This window comes from Micromys minutus, assembly GCF_963924665.1.
Source record: "Micromys minutus genome assembly, chromosome: 30".
Taxonomy (NCBI): domain Eukaryota; kingdom Metazoa; phylum Chordata; class Mammalia; order Rodentia; family Muridae; genus Micromys; species Micromys minutus.
This window is the reverse complement of record NC_137965.1, coordinates 27,542,405-27,557,773: the sequence shown is the minus strand read 5'-3', so window position 1 is coordinate 27,557,773 and position 15,369 is coordinate 27,542,405. Positions and strand designations below refer to the sequence as shown.

General features: G+C 42.8%; 1 protein-coding gene across 1 annotated transcript in view; it reads right to left on the bottom strand.

Annotated features, from left to right (window-relative positions):
- Positions 1-1,748: 1,748 nt before the first annotated feature.
- Positions 1,749-15,369, bottom strand: part of LIX1 (limb and CNS expressed 1) — a gene marked incomplete at both ends in the record, with an annotated part of 48,971 nt that continues 35,350 nt past the window's right edge. The window contains 4 exons of the mRNA XM_080941584.1: positions 1,749-2,036; positions 3,479-3,556; positions 11,310-11,405; positions 13,600-13,740. Of these exons, the coding sequence (XP_080797710.1) occupies positions 1,749-2,036; positions 3,479-3,556; positions 11,310-11,405; positions 13,600-13,740 (603 nt within the window). The remainder of the gene's footprint in view (positions 2,037-3,478; positions 3,557-11,309; positions 11,406-13,599; positions 13,741-15,369) is intronic.

Sequence of the window (15,369 nt, the reverse complement as noted above, 5' to 3'; positions counted from 1 at the left end):
CAGAATATTGAAGGAATCATGATTTTTATTAAATCTGTAATATTCTGATTCGGTTGCCTACGCTTAGTGTCTAGTTTGTCTTTGTTTTTCATAACAAGGCATGTTTTGATTTTATAAAAAAATTAAACTTATTGCCCTAACAATGCAATTCTTTATTTCAGAATGATGCTAGTAATCTTAAAAATATGGTCTATGGGTTATTAGATCTCTGTTGTAGAGTGTAAGACTATGTAAGCTTTTGAAATCGCGAGCTTCAAACTAAGAGTCGATGATGCTCTGGGCTAATTCATAAATTTGGGGGCAGGGCATATGGTTTATTAAATTGTTATACTTGGCTATAAGCTAGTCTGTGGCTTTTACTCAATTTTCAGGGAGTTCATAGCAACAATAGCAACCATCTTCAGGGCTCCATCTTCTCAGAGATTCCTTTACTCCCGTCCCTTTCCACAGTGCAGTAGGAAGAGCGGGACATGAGGCAGTGTTTGTTTTGCCCCTCTCCTGTGTTCCTTTGTGGCAATGGTGCAGACATGTGTGATGCTCTGTGGGCACAATGCCCTGGCTGAAGTTGATCTGCTGTTCGGTAGGGACAACCACGGCTATACCCTTTGTTACTTTTGCTGAAGCTTCTGGTGACATTCCAAGAGAGAGCAGTCTACATAATTGTCAGTTCAGAGAATTTGTCCATGTCATGATTATAAAACAAAAGTTAAGCTTAATATTGACCCATCCAAGCCCTGTTCATGTATATAATCAGATATCATTCTCCTAAGGTGGAATTGCCAAATACAGTAAAGATTCACCACCTATAACCAACATGTAGAAATGTGCTGAATTTGATAGAGATTTTGTGAAAAAAAAATTAAATAGAAATTTCTTTCACTAAAAAATTTATTCAACAAACAAACAAAAAATCCTAATTCCTTCTTAAGATTACAGAAATCTAACGTTTCTTCCTGGTGACATTTAGCTTCGTTATGGGAAGTGATGTGATTTTTGTTTAAAATATCACTTTAAAATGAAATCCATCTAACATTACACACCATTACCTCTTAAGGACATTGGGATAGAGCAGTTATGTACTTAATTTCCTTTTGTCTGAGAAAGATATGTGATAATTGTTATTAAAGCTAATTTCAAAATATATGAAGAGAATGCAGTAATTTTCAGGAGGGTTCAAAAACATGCTCACTGCTGTACTTTTTTAAAAAAAATCATCTGTATGATTTATTTCACCTTAAGTATTTAAAACATGGTTCTAAGCTAGGTGTTTGTAGCACAGAACTCAGAAGGTAGAAGCAGGCAGATCTCTGAGTTCAAGGACAGCCTGGTCTATAGAGCTAGTTCCAGGTCAGCCAGAGCTCACAGGGAAACTGTGTCATTAAAAACAGAAAGTTGGCATCATCCTTTCCCTAGTCCTGGCTGCTGCTTTCGTTTAGGCTGCTATACTGGACTGTGGTGTGAATCAATGCATAAAATTTAGCAAGGCACATGTCAACTAGGCTTCTTAGATCAGATCAAACCCTGAAGGATACTCTGTAAAGCAGCATTGTCCTTCTTTCATTCTGAAGTAGAGCCACAAAGGGAAACATGCATGAAGTAGAAAGTTGGTGTCTGGACCAGTCAACAACCCTAGCCTCCCATGCTGTGAACAGCCTTCAGGTGATGACTATCATGGTAAAATCTCTAACAACTTGTGTCAAGTGGAGTGCTGATGTGAAAGTCCTCAGGAAACCAGAGACCTGGCCTTGCTAATGATAGCCACACAGAGCCGTGAGGCTCAACTGGTCATCACTAGGGGAAGAAGGGTCAGGGTCACTATAGATCTGAGTCAGAGCCAAGCTCAGAATTTCTTTTTTTTCTTTGTAAAATCGTAGCTCTTGTCCAGCCTTCCTGGCTTCCTCCAGCTGCCCCAGGGCTGCACGCAGCTCTTGAGAGAGAATTCCTGGCGATTCACGTTCCTTCATGATCCAGTCCAGGGCCATATGGCTACGCATCTTTTCATCTAAAGAGTATTGGGAATAATAGGAGATCACCTCCTAGAACCAAGAAACAAAAGTTAAGAGTATCAATAAAGAGAAACAAAGGTGCGTGTGTACAAGACCTCCCCAACGTCCCCAATCACATAGCCTTCAGACAACTAATTCTGTCTTTAAAAATCTGAAACCAGATCCCATTAACCTATTTCTGAAAGGGAAATGATGACCTAATCTGGTCTTGCAAAGCCTGTCACTCCAGGCTAACTCAGCCCTAACACTAGAAAATACAGCACTGTTCACAAAAAGAAAATACAAGCCTGTCCTCACAAATATATATGGTAGAACGGGCGATTGTCATTACTGGAATTATAAAGTTACCTTTGTGATATACTATGTCTTGCTTTTGCAAACAGTGAAAGATTAGCCACTCCTTTCAGTTCTCCTCTGAAAAAATATCAATCTATCATGTTGTCATATACATGTTTGATCATGGGGACTGGATGAATTGCTTATTTTTATTTTCAAAAACATATGGTCTTTATGACTTTAACAAATTAAAAACAATCATGGAAAAGTGTTTATAACCAATCCAACACATTTCAAAAGACTTTAATAAAATCAAAGGAAAGGGAAAAGAAATAGCCCAAGTCATTGTCAGCTACTCAGTTCTTTTTCATCTTTGACAATTTGAGAGCCAGACTTTCTAAGCAAAAAACAACTAAAATCTACTGGGGATGCAGTGCCAACACCCTTGTCTTGCTGACTATTAGAGGTTTAGTTCTTCACAGAAAATGAATTTCTTCTTAGGAAATTCTCAAGGAGCAGTTATTGTCTTCCAAGTTCTAATAGTGCCTAGAGAAAGGATACATCTCAGAGGACAACATGGAGAAAGTACAAAACACACAGGACGGTTTACATTCAGTACTAAACACAGGAAGTGTTCTTATTCTAAGTAAGGAAGCCATCTCTGGAAAGCAAAGGGGAACTCCTAAATCATATTAAGGTGTCCAACCTCATGATCCTTTTGAGGAACTTTTAGTGGTTGAGAAATAACCTTTTGGTATATGGATCATGACTGTGTTTAGTGAGGAGGTTTTGAAAGCAGCTCATTCTCTTCCTTTCTGTATCAGAGAACAAGAGGGCACAGATCTAAGGGAAGACACTGGAGGCATAGGTACGTCCGTGTGTCATTGAGCATCCAACACTGTCTTAGTGGTTGCTTCATTCTGCTTTCAGTATAGTGGATGCTCAGATGAACCCTATGCACAGCCAACAGTCTCAGTGTGCCGAGGCCTCTGACTCAGTATTTCCTCGCTTGTCCCTAATCTTCACTCTGCAGGTAAATACAAATTTAAAACAAGGAAGTGCATGAACAGAGGAGGGTTCAGTCAGCGTGTGCACAATGAAGACAGGAGCGTCTGAACCAAGAAGCCCTTTCACGGGTTGATAAGCTCCTGACCTTGTCCTCAGCCTGCTAACCCGTGTCAACCTGAATGTCTCACCTGTCGAGAGCACTTGGTTTCACGGAGGGCTTTCAGGCTTCCGTTCCAGTGAAGCAGCTGGAAAATGGTCATTAGTTCCTACAAAACCCAAGCATCTGTCATTGATCTTAGAGCAGAAGTACATGTCAGTAAGAGATAAGCAGTCATAAGCCGGACCCCCAAAAACAAAGGAAACATGATATATGATATTGGCATACACCTTGCGACTTTCCAAGGAATAAAGCCTTGAGGCCCTTGATGTATAATCTCCATCCCCTTGCTTTATCCTATAGGCAATACAAACTACTAAGTGATCCACAAGTGTCTTTCAACACTAAACATACACACGTTAAAACAATTGTACACACCAAAAGTTACTTAAGGAGGTCAGAACGTAGGAAAGCTAGCACACAAATTTATGTATATGTTATAATCATTTTTAATAGGCAGAGACTGAGAACATTTCAAACGTTCATTTTTAGAAAACAATTAAAGAATGATTTGTCCATATTACTGGACACTGCATACAAAATGGATAGAAACACCCTCTAAGCTATAAAACAAAGAAGTCTATCGTTTATTGTTAAAATAGGAGAAAAGCACACAATAATGTGTATTTTGTGTTTTATTTTAAAAGAATAGAAGATTCCTACATACATATTTACCTGTCGATGCCTATAAGAGTTCTTAAAAGATGCAAAGGGGCCTGGTAATAGAGAGTCCAAGGGTCTCACTTGGTGGCAGAACATGAACTTAGTGAGCATGAGAGGCAATATTGCATCTCCAGCACCAAAACAATAAACAAAAGTGATCTGGTAACATGTCTGACATGAGAGAAAGGGGAGGGATTCTTCCCAGCATTCTAGAGAAAAGAGTTCTGGTTTTTAAATCATGTGACCAAGTGACATTAAAGGAAACAGGTGAAATTTTAAAAATTTCAACTGAAAAATAAATATGCATATATCACTAAGTAAAATTTATAGAAGTCCATTTGCCTCTTCCAATATTTGACCCAAAATGGACCAAACAAAGTAGACTCACTCCTGGTAAAGTTCCATGTGAACAAGTTGAAATATATTATTCACCTAACTTTTTCAAAGAGCAGAAAAGGGGGTAGGATAAAGAGAGGGAGAAAGGGAGGGGTTGGGGAGGGGAGAGAGAATCTTCACCATCTTAAAAATAGAAGTAAACCTCTCTGCTTTAAGAATGCCTCAAAATATGAACACCTTGGTTGTATGACAGCAAAGGCCTGTCAGCTCTCTTCCCACTTCCCTGCCTGATGTCAAGGTGAGAGAAGCCCAGCAGGCTGAAGATTTCCAGTGTCCTGGAATCTGCCAGCTGTGAGCACATTAGGACACTGGAAATCTTCAGCCTGCTTCAAATGCCCAGAGACTTTCCCTATATGGTCCTTCTCTTGGGCCCCATGCAGTTTCATGATGCCAGCACATCACTACAGGAACTGGGAGAAGTCAGAGCACTTCAGCAGACTACTAAATGTTGCCTAATAGGGCTCTCATCATTGTGCCTGTCAGTCCATTCAGAGTATCCCCAGTTTCTCAGGAGAGTAAGTGTCTGCTGCCTTCCCCAGGGCTCCCTTCCAACCCATACATACTATAGCCACCAAACGAACATGAATTCTCTATGCTCTATGTTGTAACAAAAGGCCCATATTCGAAGTTTCTTTGATTTCACATTAAACATCTACTTGAAATTTGCACTTATTATATTTCTATTTGTGTGTCATGTGTGTACACACGTTTACAAGTGGATGGTTGTGTGCACATGAATGAGTGTAGAGGCCGGAGGTCAATGGTGGGTGTACTGCTCAGTAACGGAACTTGGAGGGCACTGGTTTGGCGAGGTTGTCCAGCAAGCCCTCAATATCTTCCTGTCTCCATCTTCCCTGCTCAGACTACAGGCTTGAACCACCATGTCTGGCTTCTTAGGTCCACGCGGAGGGCAGAATGAAAGTCCTCTTGTCTGTTTGTAAGCATGTCGGCCTGAGATATCTCTATAGCCCTGTGTTTGTTTTTTAATGAAAAAGAAATCACTCTACTTCTTCAGCTGACCCTTGTCTATCCTGAATCTGCAGTTGGTTTTAAATTTATTTATTTTTTCTAGCTCTGGGGATCAAACACAGAACCTTGTACATGCTTGGCAAGCCCCAAACCATTGATATATACTCACAGTCCCTACGTAAATTTGGCAGCTAAAAGAGAGGCTGGACTTGGGTTGCAGCTTCTAGTACCCATTTTAGCATTTCCCTGATATGACACTGAGAAGTAACTTATTGCTAATAGGACTCTTGATTTCCTCTTTGACAGCTTTTGTTGTTGATGGGTACTTTTACTTTCTTCAGGGTCTTGAGACCACATTCTGATCTCAGTACCAATGCCTGCTCTTGTAGATATACTGTTGCCCATCTACCTGGAGAATCTTCCAGGACTTTACAACCTGTGGTTATACTGTGAACAGAACCAGAAAGCTTTCTCCTGCAACCCTCAGCTCCCACAAGCTTCCTAAAAAGGCTGGAACTCTTCTTGACTCTGGGAGGAAGGTCATTCACCTCCCTACTGCTCTGGTTTATCTAAAAAGTATTTCCTGTTGGGATTCTGTAAACCCCACCCCTCAATTACCTGGCAGTAGCCAGGTATGCTCCGCCCCAGTGATCTGACACTATAAAAGAGGCTGCTTGCCCCTTCCTCTTTCTCTTGGCCTCTCTTGCCTCCTGGCTCTCTTGCTCTCCTAACTCTATCCCTCCTCTTCCGCTTCCCTTCCCCCCCCCCAAAGTGCTCATGGCCGGCCTCTACTCCTCTACTCCCCCCCCCACCCCTGCCTCTACCACCCTCTTAACTCTCCCATGACCTGAATAAACTCTATTCTGTACTATACCATCATGTGGCTGGTCCCTCAGGAAGGAGGGATTCCCAACATGGGACCCTTAGGAGCATTTCCCTTGCCCCCAGGCCTCGCCGAATCTCCATGGGCCATATGCCCCCACTCTCTTTATCCTTCCCCTAACATTAGTGCTGAAACCCAGGACGTCATCTTTTCACAACATTGGTGCCCCGTGACTTTTCCTTTCATTGGTGCCCCGTCATCTTTTCCTTACATTTTCTCCTGTAGCTCTGGTTCTTACATTTCTTTATGGAAGGTGACTGTTAGGAAAAAAGATAAATGGGGGGTATGCTCTATGGAGGGATTCTGAGGTTATGGGGGCAAGGAGGATGCCTCTGGCGGACCCATGTTGGGCATCCCTTCCCCATGAGGGACCAGCCACAGGACAGTATAGAATAGAGTTTATTAAGGGCATGGGGAAGAGAGTTAAGAGGGTAGAGAAAGGGAAGAGGGGAAGAGGAGTAGAAAAGTAGAGGCTGGCCATGAGAATGTGGGGGGGGGGGTTGGGGAGAGGAGAGTCAAAGGGGTAAGAGCAAGAGAGTAAGGAAGGAGCAAGCAAGAAGCTCCTTTTATGATGCCAGGTAACTGTGGGCTGGAGTTCAGAGAATCCTAACAGCGACCACCTTCTCGTCCACCTTCTTCCTATCCTGGCCTAGCTTTTGCCCTGCTGCGTAGCAACATCTGCCACCATTGTAGAAGACATACCTAATTCTTTACACTTCGGTTCCATTTCCTTGTGTGACCAACTTCTCTTTTGTTGTTGTTTTATTTGCTAGGCTTGTCTTGATTTTTTCCCCCCTTTTCAAGACAGGGTCTCACTATGTAGGTCACTGGAGGTCACTTATGTGGACAAGGCTCATCAGAGATCCACCTGCCCCTCCCTCTTGAGTGCTGGGATTACTGGTGTCTTCACAACTTTGTGAGTTTAAGATAGTACTTAGTTCTGTCCCCCATGCTGTCTGACTTAAAAGGAAATCGATGCACTGTTTCAGAGGACTTCTGTAAAGAATTGTTTTCTAGTCTTGCTTTGCTGATCAAGACCAATTATATAATTTGCTGGGGCTCAGTGCAAAATAAAAATGCCAGGGCCTCTGCTCAAAAACTATTTCAGTAAAAATCAAACCCAGGGCAATTTGCTGAGACAAACCCAAGAAAAGGCCCAGACAAGGAAGGGCAAGTGCTGTATCAATCTTGGCTCAAAATCCAAAGATGTTTTTAAAAGCTCAGTGATTAAGATAGATAATATTGTACAACAATGTATTTAAGTTCGAAATGAATGCAAAAAGCCATCCTAATAAACAAAACACAGAAAAGAAAAAAAAGTTTTTTTTTCTTGACAAGGTTTCAGCACGCAGCCCAAGCATCTGCCTGCTGCTCCCTCCCCAGTACAATGCCTGGCCCAAAATACAAATTTTTTAAAAAGATCCAGAACCTTCATGAATAACCCCACCCTGTTTAAATCTTGCCTCGCCCCGATGAGCTAGCTTCTCAAGTTTCTTTCAGTTCAGCCAGGCTCCTACCCCTGCATGGTTAGCCTACTTAACAAACTGCCCAACATATGGACAGAACAATTCCTCACAGATACAAAGCCAGGGGGAAAAGAGGGCAGTGGGACTCCATAGTCCACGCTCCGGGTTTTCCTTTGTCATTCATTCCGTTTAATCCTGGGACAACTGGGCTCTGTCCTTCGAAAGCCTGCCTGGTTTCACAATGGCTTCTCAGCGACTCTGAGCCGCCTCCCCTGGAAGTTTGGGAGGCTGACTTGGTTCTGTGATTCATCAGAAATAAGAAAAACAAACACTGTAAATGGAGAACTTGGAAAACAGGTGGGCACCATCTCCCCACCCAAGAAAATGAGTTTAAGAGGAAATTTGTTTATGGAATGAGACTTTAAAAGTCGACCTGGAGAATTTAGCACAGATGTAAATAAACAACTTCCTTGGATTGCATTAGTCTTCAGAATAAATATATTAACCAGCTTCAGTCAAATTCTGCCCAGAATCTGACCTTGACAAGACCCAGCGCCCGCTGGTTGCGGCTCCTGTCCCTCCCCCTAACAGCAGGCAGTTTTCTCTCTGACAAGCTTACCTCACAATAGGCAGCTCCTTCCCTCCCCAGGAAGGAAGGTAAGCTGAAGCCTATTGCGATTCCTCTTCGCAGCAGGACTGGCCCACCGAAAACCCAAGGGCAGTCGGGAGACACCGGCTTTGTTTTTCTACGCTATAGTCAACCATTCCTAGATCCAAACACTCTTCTGGAACCGCCCCCGCTCCAGGAGGGGGCACTGATTTGTGCCTTTGCAGAAATAGCAGAAGTCTGTATTCACTTCCCTTTATGAGTAGACACAAGCTGATAACATCTGCCCAGACCCCAGGGAACGTGCTGGGCCACAGCAGGCAGACGGAAGGAAAAGCTTGGCTCCCTGGGTCCTCTCTCGTGACGCGAGGATTTGGGTTTTCCTGCCTTCCATCTTTTCCTTTTGTCCTTACCCTACTCCCAGCCTTCTTTATGAAGCATTTCCAAAGTGTGATTTATGTGATTATATATCATTTAAATACCTTACTATGGACCACACAGTCTTTCATAGTATTTAGACAAAGTTTTAAGAAAAAATAGTTTAAAAAAAAAATTTTTTTTTTTTTTGCCTCACCAGCTTTGGCAGACTAAGCCACCCCTGCTCACAATCATTTTTTAAAATTCTGCTAAATCATGTACAACTTCTTTGTACAGGGGTGACAGTAATAGGTATAGATATATTTGAGGTTAGATTGTAGGGGGGTAATACAGACCCTTTATAATTTCTCCCTTTTATTTTAAGGGATGGGGGAGTTACCTAATCTCTTGTGAAGATCGTGATTACATAAACACGTGTGTGTGTGTGTGTGTGTGTGTGTGTGTGTGTGTGTGTGTGTGTGAGTGTGTGTGTGTGTGAGTGTGTGTGTTTGTGAGTGTGTGTGTGAGTGTGTATGAGTGTGTGTGTGAGTGTGTGTGTGAGTGTGAGTGTGTGTGAGTGTGTGTGTGTGAGTGTGAGTGTGTGTGTGTGTGAGTGTGTGTGTGTGTGAGTGTGAGTGTGAGTGTGTGTGAGTGTGTGTGTGTGAGTGTGTGTGTGTGTGTGTGTGTGTGTGAGTGTGAGTGTGTGTGTGTGTGAGTGTGTGTGTGTTGTGGGGGTGGGGGATCCATCCATCAGGTAGCCTCTGGTGTTTTAAAGTAACACATCCTCCAGAGTCATCCTTGACATTCATGGAGTGTTTACCATATGCCAGGCTGTTCTAGACTCTTCTCCTTGGGTCCTACTTCACCTTCTCCCTGGCACTGGGAAGTATTACTGGCATTTGCTCAGATTTATCCACAAGTGAAGAAGCGGATCTACTGAAGAGAACAGAGTAAGACTAAATCCATCCAGTCCCGTCCACGTGTCCTCAACCACTCCAGAGAAAAGGTGGTGGCAACTTTTCTCAGCTGCAACACAACGATCAAGTTTTACCCTGATAAACATTCTTGGCCCGCACATTTTGTAGGTCTGATTACTTGTTGAGATCAAACCTAAGAAAATGGAAGCAGTGTGGGACCTGTACTAGAAGATGTTAATTCTAACTGGTGTCCTCGGTGGCAGACATTTCAGTTCATTCAAGCTTGGCTGTGTAGAGGGGCCCAAATCCCAGCAGAATTTTCATCTGCCCAGACCAGAATATGAGAATCTGATATGTAAAAAATGAAGAGAGATTGCCTTTCATAGGTCTGAAACCAGGAACTCAGCCATTTAAGTAAAAATTGTCACCCTTGGATAATAACTACTTCATATAGCTGATGTAAGGGTTAAATTAGAGTAATAATTGTCAACACTCAATATTATGTCCCCAAAATATAAATATCAGTTATTGACACCATTGTTATTAATGTGATTTTACATAATATGAATACAGATGCAATCGGCCAACGGTGATTAAACATCAGGAAGCCCAAGTGTGTACAGTACAGCTTACAATAAAGTATTAAATATCTTCTGTGATTTATCGAGCAATAAACTGAAGAGACAAGGAGCTGTATTGTTCTCATGCCAGTGTAAAAGTGGGAAATCATAAACAGGACTGTGTGTGGTAAGCAACAGAGTTCCTCAGCTGTCACTGCTCGTCAGATGTGGATGACCCGGTGCTGATGGTGCTAATGTTGGTTTTCTTCCCAGGAGGGGGAGGCACGTGTTTCAGTAGAAACATCGGAACTGAAGTAATGCTTTAGAGAACGCTTCCATGGAAACCCTCATCTGTGACTTCTGGAAATTAAGGAAGTTTAAAGAGGGTCTCGTCCTGAAGATCTGGTGAAGTGCTACTAAGGTGCAAAACACTCCTTACCTGTTTCTAGGAGATAGAAAGGGGCAGGCGCCCGCCGTGTGTGGTTCTTCGAGGTTTTAAATGGGTGTGTCTTTTCTCCTGTGCTGTCCCCTTTCTTTATTATTTTCTTCTATGTTTTGGGTTAGTTTTGTTTGGAAAAAAAATAGACTATTGTTCTCCTTTTCTGTTTTAAGACAGAGGCCTTGAAGTTTGGGCCAGGGAGCTTCATGAGAGCAATGTACCATGGTTGCAATTTGATTTGGCTTACTGAATGTGGCTAACATGAAGTCACCATGCTGGATTCTAAAAGAGTAAAAGTTTTCAAAGCAGAAGGTTGGAACAGAAAGTATTAGTGCTAGTGATGAGAGGTGCATGTCTTGGGATTGGAGAAATGGCTCAGTAGCTGAGTGTGTGCCCTATAACTTCAGCTCCAGAGAGATCTGATGTTCTGCCCTCCACAAGCTCCTGAACTTATGTGTACACTCGCGCGGTGCGCGCGCGCGCGCGCACACACACACACACACACACACATTATTAAAAATAAATACACAAGATAAAAAGAGTTGCACATCTCCCACGCTTCCAGAATGGATCATCAAACAAATGAGTGGCAGGGACGTAGGCACCTGAAACTCCAGCATAGTCTTCCCCATGTTTGACTCCAGCATGTAGTGATAGGCTCCGACACTGGTGCTGGGGTCATCCGCGTCATCTAAAGTGCCCTTGAGAAGGAAAGCAAACAAAGAAACGCTCACTGAAAATTCCTTCCCGCCTTTAAAGGATCAGGGCCTAATCCTTTTATTGACCTAAAGGTGTTGATATACATCTTGGATAAGACACTGAGTCTCACACGACTCAAGTAAAGAGTATTTCATAATCAGCCTGACTGTGGCTACAAGTTGTAGCACTTTGTGTAACGGCTGATAGGATGACGATCCCAAAGTAGGAATTCCTACATGTTTGCTATATTAATTTGCGCTATAAATTCCTATATTAATGCTTGTGTGTCTGCCCTCCATGGCTGTCACTGTAGGTTACTGAAATATCGAAATATTGACCTTACCCGGGTTTCAAGGACGATCAGGTAAGACAGTGTAATAGAACTTAAAACAACTGTGCCGTTGTACAGCCCATTCTTTTCTTCCTGCGTGTCTTTTAAAGGGAAGTTTTCATAAGCTGCTGCTGACGACACGGCTGTCGGCTGGTTTATATTTTTTTATACTCAGACCACTTAATCTTTAAGAAGCAACGCAGGCGACGGGTAGAGATGAAATTTGGTTTCGGCTTGGTTGTAGAAATAGCACTAAGCAGCAAACAAAAGCTCTGGAATGGCATTCAGACCTCCTTCAGTACCCCATGACCTTGGAGTCCCAGGACTGTGGGCAACAGCAAGGTTCTGAGACCGAACAACTGTCAGCATCAGACAGCAGCAAATGTATAGCTCTGAATGCAGTAACATTAACACACCGCTTCTGAAATATTTATGTTGGCCGTTTAGCTTTCCTAGGGGAGATCCATCTAGAAGCCTGCAAGCCATATATATTCTTTCTCTTCAGAAATGTCCATGAAAAATGACAAGTTACATTTACATTGAGAGCCCTTTCCTGTTCCTGAGTAAATTCCACATGTATATAAATCAGGCATCATTTTCTTAACTTCTCTTCCTCAAAGGCACTTGAAATTTACAAGGTCAAAATAAAGGCTTCCTTTTATCTTCAGACCAGATATAGTGCAGAACTCTCCACTCTTTTCCCAGCCAGGCTACTCACTGCAGCCAGTCCTACGGTCCTGCCGTCCCATCTCTCTAAGTGATAAGAGCACTTAAGAAGGGGAAAGAGTCCCTAACAGTCTCAGCATCTCCTTCAGCAGCAGCAGCTCTGTAAAAACTGAGCCTTTCAATTCAGCTCCGGAGGCAGAAAGGAAGATGAGGGTGGGGTCACAAAATGGCCTTTAATTCCAGCCCTCAGGAAGCAGAAGCAGGCGAATCCTGTGAGGTCAAGGCCAGACTAGTCTACATAGTGAGTTCCAGGGTAGTGAGGACTGTGTTGTAAGATCCTGTCTGAGCCTAGTTGGGGAGGTTAAGGAGAAGGAAGAGGGAGAATGGGAGGGTGGGAGGGAGGGAGAAGTAATAAAGTTTCTATAATTCAAACTCCTGCCTTTGAACACACACAGAAAAACATCTGCTCTAGGTGGGGCCCAGGATTCCTCTGTGGCTTACAGATATTGGGCAGGAACTGTCCGCCATTTATTGGACAAGTAAACATCCAGCTATGGATGGCTAAGAAATTTCCCTATTTAGATTTCTAAGACACATGTTGTTGTGTCCTTTTTCTTTCAAGCCATTTAATTGTATCTGTCACGGAAAGTCTCAAGCTTACTGGAAGATGTAAATGGCTAAGAACCATGGCCATTCTAACACAGAGCTGTCTAAGCAGCCCCCAGTTTTTTAACACTATAAACTGCAAGACTGCACACTAGCTGGGGAATATGTGTTTACTGTAAGGACTTCAGATAATTCCCATAATCAGATAAGTCTGGGGAAAATTAGAACTAATCTGTCATTAGATTATAAGCCATTCTTCCATTGCATACATTCTTGGACCCTAAAAAAATACCTATCTTCCTCACAAAGCAAACACTGGAATCCGTTTGATCATGTGATCTTCCTCAGTCTGAAACGTGATTAGTTTTGATCCTGGGTTGTCAAGAGTATTAGCACGATGAACAGTGGGCAGCCAGCTCCACCTTCCTTGTTTCCTACCTAAGGTTCCATTTTGCAGAGCATTAATAGGTCACTGGACAAAATTTAACCCGCACCTTGTTGAAATGAGAAATTTGCTTACCTTAGTATTTCCCAAGATTCAAATGCCCCCATGTTCTCATAGAGGCCACCTCCTCCCTTCCTTCGGTACTCACCCTGGTGGAGGCTACTGCTTCCTGAACGCTTTCCATGATGAACTCCTTGGTGATCCTTCGGGAGGGCAGCTCGTTGAAGAGGGAGTTGATGAGTGCCACTTTAGCAGCATCCCGCCTGGCCTCAGCTCTACTTAAGCAACACTTGAGAAGAAAGGAGAAGGACTAACTAAAGAAGTCAGCATCTCACCAGTCCAACCCTGCAGCTGTCCTCTGCGCATGTCTACATCCCAACCCTGCAGCCATCCTCTGCGCATGTCCACATTCCAACCCTGCAGCCGTCCTCTGCGCGTGTCCACGTGTACGTTTATATGGGTTCTGGACTCAGACTGTTGCTGTTCAACTCGTAACTATATAAGCCTTTGAGCTAATTAATTATTTTCTGTGCATAATGTCCTTCTTAGTAAAATAATAGTAGGGTTGAATCTGAAATTGACTATGGAGAAAGCCAAGCATGATCATGGTACTGGATACAGTGTCATGCTCTATGGAAGCATGTTGGTCATACATATTTCAACATCGTGGTACTGATGAGAATGTGTAAGTTAGTGCAAAAGGTACTACTGTCAATACCCACTGCTTTTAATTTTCCACCATTGGTTCCCCACCCCTTTTCCAGCAATAGTTCCCTGATTTTCTTGAGAATTGACCTTTACACTTAGCTTACGTAGTTTGGATAGAAAATTAGTTGGTTAAGTTTGGAAAAACTAACCGGACTTAACCAAAGCCATTTGGTTTCCTCAAAGTTAGGGGTCACGGACAGCCTGTACTCAAAAACTCATTAGGTAATTTCTTTTTCAAGTTCGGCAAAGTGACAAGCCTCATGCAATTGTAGTACTCTAAAGGCTGAAGGGGGAGATAATGATTTGAGGGTAACAAAGCTACAGAGGGAGTGTGAGGCTTTAGCTAAGTTGCAGAGTACTTAGCATGCACAATCCCTGGGTTTGAATCCCAAGACTGTAAAATATATTTTTACCCATGCTCCCAACGTAATATTAGCCTCCATCCTCCTAGTGGGTTTCCCTCATTGTTCACACGGGCTCACCCGGACTTCTCACTTCCAGCCCATTCTCTAGTCTCTTTTGGTAACACTTAAAAGTTCCTATTCATCAGGTTCTAGTGTGGTGTGGAGTTTGAGTGTCCAGAGAGAGAGGTGGGAGGCCTACAAGAGCTAGAATGAGACCATGCCTTCACAGCGTTTTAAGGTGTGATTACCATTCTCTAAGAGATTCCTGTGAGCACTGAGCTATAGGCACTAAGCCTCCAGTGGGACACTAGTCTCATGAAGAAAAGCTGAGGCCCACGACAAGTCAGTGAGGTAGCCAGGCAGCGCCGTCTTGTAAGATTAGTTTATCTGAGTTTTGATGTTTGTTTTTCCACATGCACAGTTTCTACTACATGTGAAGCCTTCAGAGCCATTATGATGCATGGCCTGAATGGAGAGGCAAAGTACCAAGGGTCACACTTCATTTTTTTAGTTTCACAGACTCAAAAATTTTATTCCCTTAACAGGAAACCCCAAATCTTTCTGTGTGAGTTCAATACTTTTCACCCTATACTGACCTTTCTGCCCTGTCCCCAGACACTTACACACTTATATAATTTAGAGTTCAGTCTTTCTTCCCCACTACTACAAATAGAATCTTTGTGATCAGATTTCTGCCCTGGTCCCAGACACTTACACACTTACACACTTATATAATTTAGAGATCAGTCTTTCCTCCCCACTACTACAAATAGAATCTTTGTGATCAGATTTCTGCCCTGGTCCCA